Raw genomic sequence first — 12,732 nt, forward strand, 5'->3', positions numbered from 1 at the left:
TTAAGGAGCTGCAAACAGATCTACCATTTTCCACTGATCGACTACCAACTCACTGTTTCAGCTCTAGATGTCAGTGCAACATTTTCTGATTATTTTTTCCTGTAGCTGTTTGTACCTGTCCAGGTGAGTTCTCCACAGAGTGAAGAATAGGCAGACCAATAGTTTTTGTGTGCAGCTAGGAACAGCCAATTAGATTTTTGCACAGCACCGTACACGGTCATATATCAACTAACATTAGTCCATTCAAACCATATGCTGCGGCTCATTCCCTCAGCCCCCTCCTCAGACCAGTTTTTAACCACACACAGCTCTGAAGTTTTGTTATTCATTGTTGCCCTCTAGTGGGTTCATGTGCTTTTGCATTTTAAACAGACACCACTGATTTCACACATCAAAGTCAGTTTAAACTCAGGACTACTCAGCCTGTGAAAACAGTTGTACAGCATAACGTCCTCTGAGGGAGGGAGCTCTCCAAAGTCTAAAAAAAAATCAACCAAAGTGATGTCACAAGCTCGGAAGAAATTTATTTTGAAACAGAGACTATGTTACAGACTGTGTGGAGTTTGAAAAATGTGGGTGGTCTTGAGTTGCAATATGGGAAATGTAGGATATAATGATTTTGAAACTTGACTATATTCGGACTAAGAGTCCAGACATCTAAGCTTCTGCTGCTACTAAAGTATGCATTTAAACTAGAGACTTAATCGATTATCTACCATTTTATTGATTAATTGCTCAGTTGTTTGATCCATAAAATGTCAGTATGGTGAAAGTATGGTGAAAAAAGTCAATCACTCTTTCCCAAAGCCCAAATGTCAATGTCATCAAATGGCTTGTTTCGTCCACAACCCAAAGATGTTCATTTTAGTCTCACAGAGGAGCAAAGAAACCAGAAAATTCATTTGAGAAGCTGAGATAAGAGAATTCTCAATTCTCCAGAAAGTACTGAAAACAGTTAATGGATTTTTATAATAGTTGGTGATTAATTTATTAGTTGACAACTAATCAATTGACTAACTATTGCAGCTCTTTTAATGACACAAGAATGCATAGCTGAGCATCAGTTTTTAGTAAAGTTGATAAACTCACTTGAACTCACTTGAACTGAATTGACAGTGTAACTGAAATGTCACTTTTGCAGTACCTTTGAGTTGATCCCATATGATTTTGTATAAAAAAAAACAATAACAGGTGCAGTGGATTATTTTCAGTCAAATCCTTTCAAGTCAAAGGGAAAACTTTTTTATATTTCCTGTTTTGTCTCTCTCTCTCAATTTAAGCTCTTCCCATTGTTGCTGTGTGTTCTGCTGCCCTGATGACCCTGGAGCTGAACTCTTCTTCTGACATGTCTCTGATGAGCAACTGAGGATACTCAGTGTTCACACCAGAATGGCCCAGATAAAGAGCCCTTCCTTCCTCTATCCTGGCAGCAGTTGCCTTGAAAAGACGCACACATGCCAAAAAATGCCTCTTTGGTGCAAAAGAGCAGATTTACACACACAAACCAGTAGGCCTGAAGCTTTCCTGGAAATGCCAAAGGGGCTGGCATTTCCAAAAAATCAGCAAAAATGCTAGAATAAGAGAAAATGTAATGGACTTCCTGCTATTGTTTGAACATTTTTGGGGAAGTGACAATAAATGGTGTCAGCTTTTTCTGATGTGATAGCCAAATAATCTCATGACACTGTCAATAAGACTGACTTTGCAGTTTGATAGTGAGCAAATTAACATAATCAGCATGCAACTAATCCCCACCACAAATAATGCAAGTACTTGACAGCTGTTTGTTTAGATTTTACAGAAATATGTTGAAGCCGAGAGCACCAGAATTTAATCACAGCAAGCTGATTAACATGAGGAAAAAAAATCTTCTACTAAGCCCACTCATTCTTCCAATATCACAAATCCAATTTTATGTACAAATAAGTTCATTTACTGTTCATTTATCTCATTGTGCTGATGTATTCATCATATTCACTCCTTCCTCCACCTCCTTTTGCAGGCCCACTCTGGTCGGCAAAGAGCGTGTGCGCTGTGTGGGCCGCATCGCTCCGGAGTTTCTGTCTTGTACAGCGAGCATTAGTCATCCAGGTTGGTGGATGAAGAGAACGAGTAGCTCAGGTGGGTGGAAGTGCCCTCATATTGGATCATAGAGAGGCCTCAAAAACAAAGAACAATGCCTCTGAGATGAGACGCCGAAAGAGAGGAACGATTCTCCAAACAGGGCTTCAAAAATAAACGTGTTTTAGAGCAGCTTTTGTTTAACAAAGAGGTATTAATCCTTTCTTTTCACCTAAGTCTCTCATTAAGCCAACCAGGTTTATATATTTATAAGTTCAAATCAAGGTAATGCTCTACATTATGGGTCTGTAATTTTCTAACAATTTCTCTGATAATTTCCTAGAAAATTTCTTAGAAAGCACTTTGGTAAATATAATAGGAAAAAAATGAATTCCCTGAAATAAAATGACAAAGACAGAATAAAGAGGGACAAAAAAAAAAAAAAATCTTTTAAAAATGTTTCTTTTGCCAGTGGCCAACTGGAACTACTTGATTGGAAGAGTACTCAATGAACACTATCTCTACTAGCTCTAGTGTTGTTCTTTTTTTCCAGGAGACTTCTTGGAAATTACAGTCCTGTAAAATAAAGCTTTACCCAATTCATTATATAAAATCTAGAAAAGACACTGTACAACATTAACAAAAACCCACACTTTGACTTTATGACTTTTAAAATTACACCCCCCCCCCACCCCCCCCTCTCAGTATAAAGACACTGACATAAAATACATAGAAGCTAAAATAAGTAGATTAACAATACTTGATGGTTACTGGTGAGAAATAACTTCAAAATCAAATGATTTGAGTGTTTGAGCCGACGTAAATATTTCACAGAACAACAGATACGCACAACTGTACCTGCTAATGCCTAATAAGGTCATTAGAGTTTAAACTAGTTAGTTTCCAGATACAGGCACTCATGATACTTAACATACAAAAATAAATCATAAAGTATAAAAAAGAGGATTCATACAGCTAACATACATTTATCATCCAGTGCAGAGACTACATCATCATAAATACTCACTCATTGACCAATAATGACATGTTAAAACATCCTGGTTGCGCACAACAACACTTGTATGTGTAAAGAGCAGGAGATGATGAACAAGTCAATAAAAATTTCCAATTTGTGGCATTTAGAATTTGAGTTCATGTTCAAAGAGAGCAAGGAGAAGGAGACAACCCCAACCCATCAACAGACCAAGGTTCTGCAGGAGAAACATGAGACACGGTCTGTCAGTCTTCACTCGATTCATCTCTGGAAGCTGAAAAAAGAAAAGAAGTGTAGGGTAAAGCTAAATTATTAACAGTTTTGATTGAAATATTGGTTAGAAAGAGGGTTTTTTTTTTTAGATTAGGCTGGCATTATTATTGTTTTTTGTTACTGTCAAGAAACCCCAAAGAGAAAACCAAAATGAACAATGTGATAATCCATCTCTTAATATTAATAACGACTTTCCAACAGTCGTTATGGAAGTAGATTCCATCCTGGCCCTGGAACAGTGGACCAGCTCTTTAAACTTGCATGGTTGCTGGGGGGATCATGGGAGTTTGACCATCCAGTCTTAATGTGTTTTATGGACTTGGAGAAAACTTACAACTGTGTCCCCCAGGGAGTCCTGTTGGGGGTAGTGCATGGTTACTGCGGCCATTGCTATGAGTCGTCCAGTCCTTGTATAATCAAAGTGAGAACAAGTGAAGTCAAACACGTTTTCCGTGTGTGTTGGACTGCATCATGGTTGCCCCTTGTCTTTGATTTCGTTTGTGATATTCATTGACAGGACCTAAAGGGGAAGCTGAGTTGAGGAGGGTGGGAATTTTTTTGCAGATGATGTGGTTCTGTTGGACTCATTAGACCATGACCTTCAGCAAGCATTGTGTGAAGCAGCTGCCATGATATTCAGCACCTCAAAGTCTGAGGCAAAATGGTGGATTGCTCCCTTCAGGTTGGGTGCGTGTTGCTGCCCCAATTAAAGGAGTTTAAGTATCTTGGGATCTTGTACACAAGTGATCGTAAAATAGAGCGATGAAGGCAATCACTTCTATAGAGTTTTCATGTCAGCTGGACGCTGAATGTGGGACCAACTCAAAATAAACTCCAGTCCCCATGGTGCCATGGTAGGGTTCACTGGAGTGGTATCATGGTTGTTATCAAAAATGGTGGTCTTATGGCACAGAGAGTAAACAAAATCAGGAGAAATCATGCTTGTGGGCTTTTTGTGGGATTTGTTGACAATAAAAAAAAACATAGAATACTACGAGCCTTATCCTTTAACAAGGCTTCCTTACCATTTCTACCAATGACAAATACAGGAAAATCCCAGCAGTAACAGCAAAGATCCACTGCTGCACTTCCATCTCTGAGGAAACAAACAGTCCGATGTAGAGGCCCATGAAGGCCGTCAGAGCGCTGAGAAAGTTCATTAGCACAGCAGTCTTCACTGAGAGTCCAGAGCTGAGCAACACTGCAAAGTCCCCTGTGAGGCAGAGAGCAGAAAAGAGATAAGTCGTCAGTCAAGCAGAGTGTTTCCTGCCCTCGGCCTGAAAAACAACAAAAATATTCCCAAAGTAAACACCGTGAACTCTCACCCATCTCGTGCGGGATCTCGTGGCACAGGATGGCCACGGTGGTTGCCATGCCAGTCTCGGCTGAAGAGGAGAAGGCTGCCCCAACAACCAGGCCATCGGCAAAGTTATGAAGGCTGTCTCCCACGATTACCATCACAGCCAGCAGGGGAACCCCTTGTCCTGGGAAGACAAAGGGAGCCTGTGTCACTACAGCTCATCCTCAGGCTATGACAATTAATCTGCCATGCCAGGCGAGTAATTGCAAAGTACATCACAATCAGTTGAGTTGTGTAGCTCATATTGATGGAGCTTACTTTGATGTGAAGGCCTCCTTGTGTCTGCAAGTTCAGGAGATACGTCACTACACTCCAAGTCATCCACTGGTCCCTGCAGGAGACGGACAATTATTCACAGTACAGATTTTTGAACCTACTTAACTTTTGATTCTAATGCGAGAAGTCAAGAATGGTAAAAAAACAATATTTTTTATGTAGGTTGGAAAACAAGTCCCAGTTTTTAGTTTACAAAAACAGCCTTTCTCTGTGAGTGAGATGTCTCCATGTCCGAAATGTTCTAACTTTGAAGTATGGATTCAATTGTACACGATTCAACACAAACATTAAGAGCGTTCTGAATGATTCAATACTCCTCATTCTCCAACATCCTACATGCCGTGTTTCTTCACTCCCTCCCACACCACTCTTCATCGCCTGTTATATAAGAGCAGATTTGAGCAATTGATTTAAATGAATTTCAGTCAGTTCTTTAAAATGTGAACGTGGATTTAAAGGATCCATTCTGTCTTTGATCTACAGTATGTGTGTATGTGAGTTTTTGATAGATTATTTGATTGATTTTTGCCCTTGTCATGTCTGCTGTTATGCTGCTGTATACAGTATGTGTGTAAATAAAAAAAGAAATCCACAAATTTGCTGTAATCGACTGACCGTTCTCCTGTCAACAGTGCCCTCTAGCAGAATTCCACTGTTTACAACAAGTGGATCAGTGTTTTCTTGGTGTTTGGGTGGAGGAGTAGTGTGGGAGTGAAGTATCGACGGGGAGATTAAACCATATTGATTTTAATAACTCCACAGTGGTTCAGCACAGTAAACACAATATTTACCCAGTGTGGTAACTTAGCTGCTCCCACAGCTGCTTTTCATTTTTTGTTAGAACAGTAAACTTTGTTCCTCAAAGTGGGAATTAAAGTTTTGTTTTTGACTGTAATGGAGAGCAATGACGTTATGCTTTGATTTAAAAAAATACACATTTTTGTCTTTAAGAGGAAAATAAATACAAAGACAATTACAAATTAAAGGGAAACTTATGTGTGACCACTGCAACCAGCAGACACTGCAGCATAATCCTTCTGGTCGATTGTGCATAGACCTTTGTGTTTAACCAGAAACAGTCATTATATTGCTTTCATCAAAGCCAGAATGAACAAAAACAGTATTTGTTCGGAAACAACATGGGCGAGTGTCAAAAACGGTTGTCCCCATTAGTCACTTAGACACAAAAATATAAGAAAATAGGTTCCAGATCGAAAAATAGAGAAGTTTCCCTTTAATGGGATGGTGAACTTTAGTAGGCCTACATTTGTGGTCACAATAACAGATAATTTACCCGCTACAATAATACAATGGCACAGGACATGAAACATCCAGCTTCTGCCGTTTCAATCAGTATGAGGATAAACAGGGGGGTGCAAAATGACTAAAATGCGTTCCTCTTGTTAACCTGTCATCCCCTCACTCCATACTCAAGAACAGAGAGAAGCTTTATCTGACTGAGGTTTGTAGAAGTTAGAATCTATGACCTCAACCATGGCTCTGAAATGTCAGTAGCAGGAATGTGTGTTGATAAATCCATGCCGCTATCTTTGGCGCTAGTTTTTTCTCTCTTCTAAGCACTTGATATGCAGCCTTCCTTCGCATTTTGCTGTTTAAGCTCCTGGAACTGCCTTGTCATGGTCCATGCGTGTCCTCTATCAACTAAATAACAGGGATGATGACGGGAATCACGTTATGCTGCCAAGAACATTAACAAAAGATAACAGTTCAATCCAGGCATCGATGAGACTTACCAGCTGTATTGTGGAGATGGACTTGCCCCTCTGTGACTGACCATTGCAGCTGAGCTCTAAGGGAAGGTCACCAGAATGACCCTGCAGACAAAACAAAGTCATGAGACCACTGTCACTCAACAATCAGCTCTGCAGAAGTTCAGACTTAGCACAAAATTGCTTGTTTGTGGAAAACTCTAAAAGTTCATCCACTGGCTGCTAGATAAAAAAAAAACAGCCCTAACTTCAGCACCTTGACATAATACACTTTGGTTTGAGTATTGTGCTGCAGCATTTGTGTCATTAATTTTATAAGGGCTACAGAAAACTAAAGTCTTACATGGCCATGAGATGGAACCAAAAATGAAAAGATTCTCTCAATAAGGAAGAAGCCATAGATTCCCGCGATCATGCCCAGAATCTTCCACAGATACTCCTTTCCTTCTGTGTGTTCATCATCATGACTGTGAGTGTCATCGTGGAGGCCAAGGATCTCCAGAGGAGACAAAGAGGGAAACAATTAGACATTTACTCCACAGTCAACACAGAGTATCTATATTTGTACATGTATGGCGCTTGACTCACAGTTACAGAGGATGGTGCAGTGGCTCTGTGTCCTATACCTGTGGTATGAGGTGCAGGAGGGCATCTCCTGAGAGGGTTCCCACTGCCAGGCCCACAAACAGCTGCAGGATGAGCGTGTAGGTTTCCTGGCAGGAGTTGAAGAAGATCAGGCAGATACCGAGCATGGAGCCCAGCGTGATGAGCAGCACGGCAGCCGTGCTGTAGCCATACTCTGCAGGGAGCAAAGAGTTTTGAGTTTAGACACATTTCGTTCTAGACTGGGAACCAGACGAATCTGCAAGCTCATATTTCATATTATATTTGCTCTGGCAGATATGTCTGGACTTCCCTTTGTTCAGACAGATTTCTGTGTCGATGGATCTCATTAAGCCCATGACAAACATTTAGGTAAAGGGGAGTGTAGCCTTATTGGCCGGTGAGGCATTTTTGTTAAAGGTTGGCTATTATTGGTGTGGAACTGTTTCTGTTGAATCCACTTTTCTGTTGGTATTAAACAAACGGGTTGGTATATTTTCTCCAAAAGAAGAACAAACTACTGCACTTGAAACTTGTTGACATGAAACATGTTTGCCATACCTCTGACAGAACTTGTTAAATTTAATTTACTAACTACACTATATCACAAGTTTCATTGCTCTGATTGGTTAGAGGTTGCGTCCAGACGTCCGTGCCCATTGTTAACACGCCTTGGAAATCGAAAAGGAAACGAAACTAATTCACACTTGCAAATTGGTCTGGGCGGCGTTGCCCGGCTAATTTTAGTGGGAATGATAGTGCACTTATCCATTTAATTTAACTATTGTGTGTCCTTGAAGTCTTTTGACTTTGTCTTTTAAATTGCGCAAACTAACTAACTAATTGTGAGGGATGTAATGATACCAAAAACTACAATAAACGTACAATAATGCGATGATAAAATGTTCATGATACAATATTTATTGACACAGTAAAATAAAAATGACAACTAACAAATACTGTCCTTTATTAAATAATAAATCTGTTTCAGCTTTTGTTTAATAAAATTAAATAAATGTAGCCAACTATGAACTAAGCATGTGCTGAAAATTGCCATGAATTTTCTTTGATAATAACTATATATGTACTACTGGAAAACAAAAACAACGCAGCATTTTTATAGCTGTCCTTTTATAAAATAAAATAATAATAATACTGCATGTAATGTCACAGTAGATATTGTTACAGTCTGGTACAGTATTGAGACTTCGTTTTGTTTTTTTTTGTTTTTTTTACAGTATTTCACCATCATGATATTTGATGTATTGTTACATCCACAGTAATTGTAAAATGTATTTATTTGTGAGTGTTGGCTACAGAGAGCAACAATGAGGTAAAACGCCTTACTCTCGAGAGCAGTGGGCAGAGATCCTCTTCTTTTTTGCTCTGCAGACTCACAGGCATTGCCTAGCAACTGCTGAATAATGGCTGGGCAAATTTGTCTGAAGTGCTCCTTGGTAATTGGCAAATGAGGATTCAGAGCAAAAATATCCACCAGCTGATTGGCTGAAAAACACACCTGATTAGATTGAAAGGGAAAGACACATGGATGAGTAGGAGGCTCTTCAAATCAACCTGCATGCAGTTTACAGCATGTTTTCATGCTCCTTCTCAAACATTTTATCTCAGCCTCACCTGTGCCCAGTCTTGGCTTATTCCTCCAGTCTCTTGGTTGCAACCATCCAGTGGACGCCCAGCCGCTTTCTCTGAACTACCTGTGATGCTCCGCCGCTTCCTGTTGTGAGAGTGTGTCGCTCCTTCCTGTCCTACGCCCAGCTGATGGAGCAACTCCTCCAAGTCTAAACAAAGAAATAACTGTGTCATGATACTTTGCACCAGGGCAAATTTAACCAAATAAGTCAGTCTGTTTGGCAAAAACTGCAGGTTTTTTTATGTGGCTGTGGTCAGGGAGGACCATATGATCAATACATTATATAAAGCAAATGTTAGTCTGTTTAAATGTGCTCAACAAGCCAACTGTGCTCTTGAACTTACCCATTATCTGCAGGTTACTTGTGCGATTTAGGGATTGAAAGATGTAGTTGGTGAAGAAAGCAGGAGACGGGAGATTCCTCCGTCTGAAACAGCGGCCTTGCAGGATATGGCTGATGATGGCTGCAGCCAATTCGGGTACAGAAGACACACCAGCACCTGGATTTTCTTGCACGTTAACATCTTCAAGGAGGCCATCTGCATCAATGCACTGTGAGATCAAATGTGAAATGATTATAACCAGATGTGCACCTGTCGAAGCAGAATAGAAATCTCAGATAAAATTCCTTACTTGCAAATCAGACGAGGTATCTTGATTGGAGGGGTCGTAGTGCTGGTTGATGAGCTGCAGAATGCTTTCTGTTTCACTGGATGATAGGAAGCGGCTGTCCTCAGCTGGGTGTAGATTGGTCAGGGCTAAAAGGTAGAACTGATTGTTCCCAAATGAGGAGGATGAGGAAAGGGAGGAGGGAGACGCAGCATCTGACACACACAGGTCTTGCAAGTTAATTACATAGTACAGCAGAACAGTCGAGATCCTCTGGTACTCCTCTGTAGTGAGATAAGCCTTGCCATCATCCTCTAGCACAGAGAGAGCTATGTCTGGTGTCAGGCACTGGAGCAGGAACAAGAACATGCAAGAAGAAGAGAACCATTTAGGCAGATTTTAGGAGCAAAAAGAATCCACCATGTCAACATGTGGTGGTAAAGAGTCAGTTTGACAAAAAGCCCATTTTCCAAAAGTGTGGACTCAAGTCACATGGCTTGGACCTGAGTCCCAAATCTGATGACTTTAGACTCAACAAAATAAAAAAAAAGATTTGCACACAGAACAGTGAGCTAAGGCTAATATTAACATAGTTAATGTTCATAATAGCTAAATAACTTTGTAAATCAATGAGGCTGGAAACTCGACTTGAGTGCAAGACTTGAGACCAAACATAATTTTGTTTGCTTACAAACACTAAACGGTGGACGACAAAAAAAAATACATAGCAGTGTGCAAAAAAAATACAGGGACGGAGCAACTTCCAACTTCATTCAACATTTGAAGCTGCACAAAGAATGTCAGGTTGAGGCTAATATTAAAGAATAGCCCATTATGACTTATTAAGGACTCAAAATTCTTGACTTGAGACTTGCCTGTCTTGACATGCTACTTGAGTGCAAAGACTTGAGACTTACTTATGACTGCAAAAATTGACTTGGCCCAGCCACTGCTGTTTTCTCCCTGCTTCTAAGAAAAGCTTTGTGCTGCTGTTTGTGTTTTGGTGAGGAGATTACAAGCCCAATCAGATGAAAACACAAAACCACAGAAGCTTTCGAGAGTGCATGAAGCACTATTTCTTTTAGAGAGAGCAAACTAGTCAGTAAACACAGAGGAAAAGTTGAAAGTTTCTCTCTTCATTTTCACTTTCAAGGCTTGACACATACATAATCCTATTGTCAGCCCACCTGCACAAACATGTGAAGTACCTCTAACTCCACTCTATGGAGTTTATTATGTCAAACTGAGGGATGCCTAAAGCCACTCAGCATGAATGCCCCATAGAGGTCAAAGACTTAAGCCTCCACATTCACTCACATTCCAGCCATAATAAGTTTGTTTGGAATAAGCAGGCAGGAATGGAATGAATACATAGCATATATATCGATGTAAAGGCTGCTAAGTTTATCATATAGTGATTAAGGCTGCCATGATTCTCCAAATCCATGAATTGATTTGACATTTGATTTGATTTGATTTTGTTATTTAAACTTTAAACTCAATAGATAACCTATGTTATCTATTGAGTCTTGATTTGTAAATATCAACAGATCATTGGTTTTATGTTCAGACAAGTGTCATTTGATTAATGAAGCCGAAAGCTCATTCTGATCAATTTTTCATTTTACATTGAAATTGTGGCACCCCTAATAGAAATATTTGTATGATAACATTACAACAGGTACAGGCCTTACCTTTTCACAGACGTCCTGAGATGTGCCCGTCCGTTCTGCACAGTGCACCGCTCGGAGTAGCTTGGCGATCAGGATACCGGTGTGGTTCTTTTGGAGCTGTGGCTCATTGTCGTTACCCTGGGGCAGATCCAAGGCCCTGAGAGCCTCCTGCAGGTACCCCCGCTCCTGCCCTCTCACCTCCACCACCCTCCCCAGCAGACAAAGATGCAGCAGCAGCAGGAAAGAGGGAGCACTGCTCCTGAAGTGCATGTTCCTACGAAGGCCGTCCGACTCCCTGAAGCTCCCAGGACTGGGTTAGGGCTTGAGATGATGGAGAGATGAGACAAACAAGCAGATTTAGAGAGAAGTTTGATTTGAGAAGAGAGAACAAAAAGCGTCTAGAAAAGAAGAGCTGTGGGAGGTGTTAATAATAGGTACGCCTGATCTGGTGGAGGACAGGAGGACTCGGTGGGCACCCCTCAGCTGAAGCAGCCCTTACAGTGCTGAACGGTCAGCCAAAGCCTGGGCCCCTTAGTCCACAACAAAAGGATTAGTGCAGGCAAGTGAGAGAGCACAGGGGCAGGGAGAAAGGGGCATGAAGGGGGAGACGGAAGAGAGAGAAAATAATTAGTATTGAGGAAAACTAGGGACAAGGGAAAGCTATAATTAACAGCTCACACAGACAGAGATCCACATTTAAGACAAAGTTGTTCTCTAATAGCACAGCGGTCACTGGAAACACTGCACCTCTTAGGTTTGTAGATCAGTTTAAGAAAATCTGAATGTTTTCTTAATTATGGTCTCAATATCGAACCGGTCTTCTTATTTAACAGCATCAGTTGTTGAAAAAAAAAAGACAGGAGCTGGTACGACTGAGTGCCTGTGGTGTGTTGACTTCAAGTCCCCCCCCAAACATGCATAAAGCACCAGGGACATGTTCAAATCAAAGGGTTTCTTATTCTGTATGATCTCTGACTCATCAAAGATCAAACATACAGTGCAAAACATGCCAGGCTTTCTCGCAACACTTTCCAACATCCTCCCACACCGTTCACCCTGCAGGTCAGACCAAGCGAGCAATGAGAGGACGAAAGCTGCAGTAATACCTGAGAATATAGATCAGATGAAAAAAGCTTACCGGATGAAGTGGGCCTACAGTGCCGTTCCCCCCCTCTGCTCCTCTCAGCTGCTGTAACTAGGTTTGTTTTCCTCCTCCGGTTGGATAAACAGAGGATCCAGAGCTTGTTTGGGAAGAATTCTTGGGCATTGGTGCTGCCGGTAAAACCCTCTTACGAGAAGTAAGAGTTGAGTAAGCTCCTGAGGATTAGCTGCGACAGCCTTACAGGGCTGTGGTTGCCATGGAGAATGCTGCCTCATTTTCAACATTAGGTGATGGGGGTGGCCAGCAAATATAGGGGTGACTGAATGGCTGATATCTGAGAGAGAAATATTTTGAAAGCCGGCATTAATCATCAAGAAAAAATCATTATAATAATAAGCAT

At 40.9% G+C, this 12,732-nt stretch overlaps 1 protein-coding gene across 1 annotated transcript; it reads right to left on the minus strand.

Annotated features, from left to right (window-relative positions):
* Window positions 1-3,192: 3,192 nt before the first annotated feature.
* On the minus strand, window positions 3,193-12,509 carry LOC146307659 (zinc transporter ZIP12-like). Its single transcript, XM_084747725.1, has 13 exons — window positions 12,369-12,509; window positions 11,252-11,551; window positions 9,582-9,905; window positions 9,293-9,500; window positions 8,933-9,096; window positions 8,645-8,816; window positions 7,321-7,493; window positions 7,038-7,190; window positions 6,719-6,799; window positions 4,947-5,019; window positions 4,654-4,812; window positions 4,354-4,541; window positions 3,193-3,329 (listed from the first exon to the last, which is right to left on the minus strand). The coding sequence occupies exons 2-13, from the start codon at window positions 11,498-11,500 to the stop codon at window positions 3,201-3,203; spliced, it is 2,073 nt and encodes a 690-aa protein (XP_084603851.1). The 5' UTR covers window positions 11,501-11,551; window positions 12,369-12,509; the 3' UTR covers window positions 3,193-3,200.
* Window positions 12,510-12,732: the final 223 nt, after the last annotated feature.

Source organism: Lutjanus erythropterus, chromosome 21 (genome assembly GCF_056507025.1).
Source record: "Lutjanus erythropterus isolate fLutEry1 chromosome 21, fLutEry1.hap2, whole genome shotgun sequence".
Classification (NCBI taxonomy): Eukaryota; Metazoa; Chordata; class Actinopteri; order Lutjaniformes; family Lutjanidae; genus Lutjanus; species Lutjanus erythropterus.

What these genes read in the sequence shown, in the direction of transcription:
- LOC146307659 (XM_084747725.1), bottom strand. Translation starts at nt 11,500, where the DNA reads ATGCACTTCAGGAGCAGTGCTCCCTCTTTCCTGCTGCTGCTGCATCTT. An exon ending in TCTGCCCACTGCTCTCGAGA is followed by an intron (nt 7,494 to 8,644) that starts GTAAGGCGTTTT and finishes TGCTCCCTGCAG; the next exon opens with AGTATGGCTACAGCACGGCT. An exon ending in ATTTGTCATTGGTAGAAATG is followed by an intron (nt 3,330 to 4,353) that starts GTAAGGAAGCCT and finishes TTCTTTTTTCAG; the next exon opens with CTTCCAGAGATGAATCGAGT.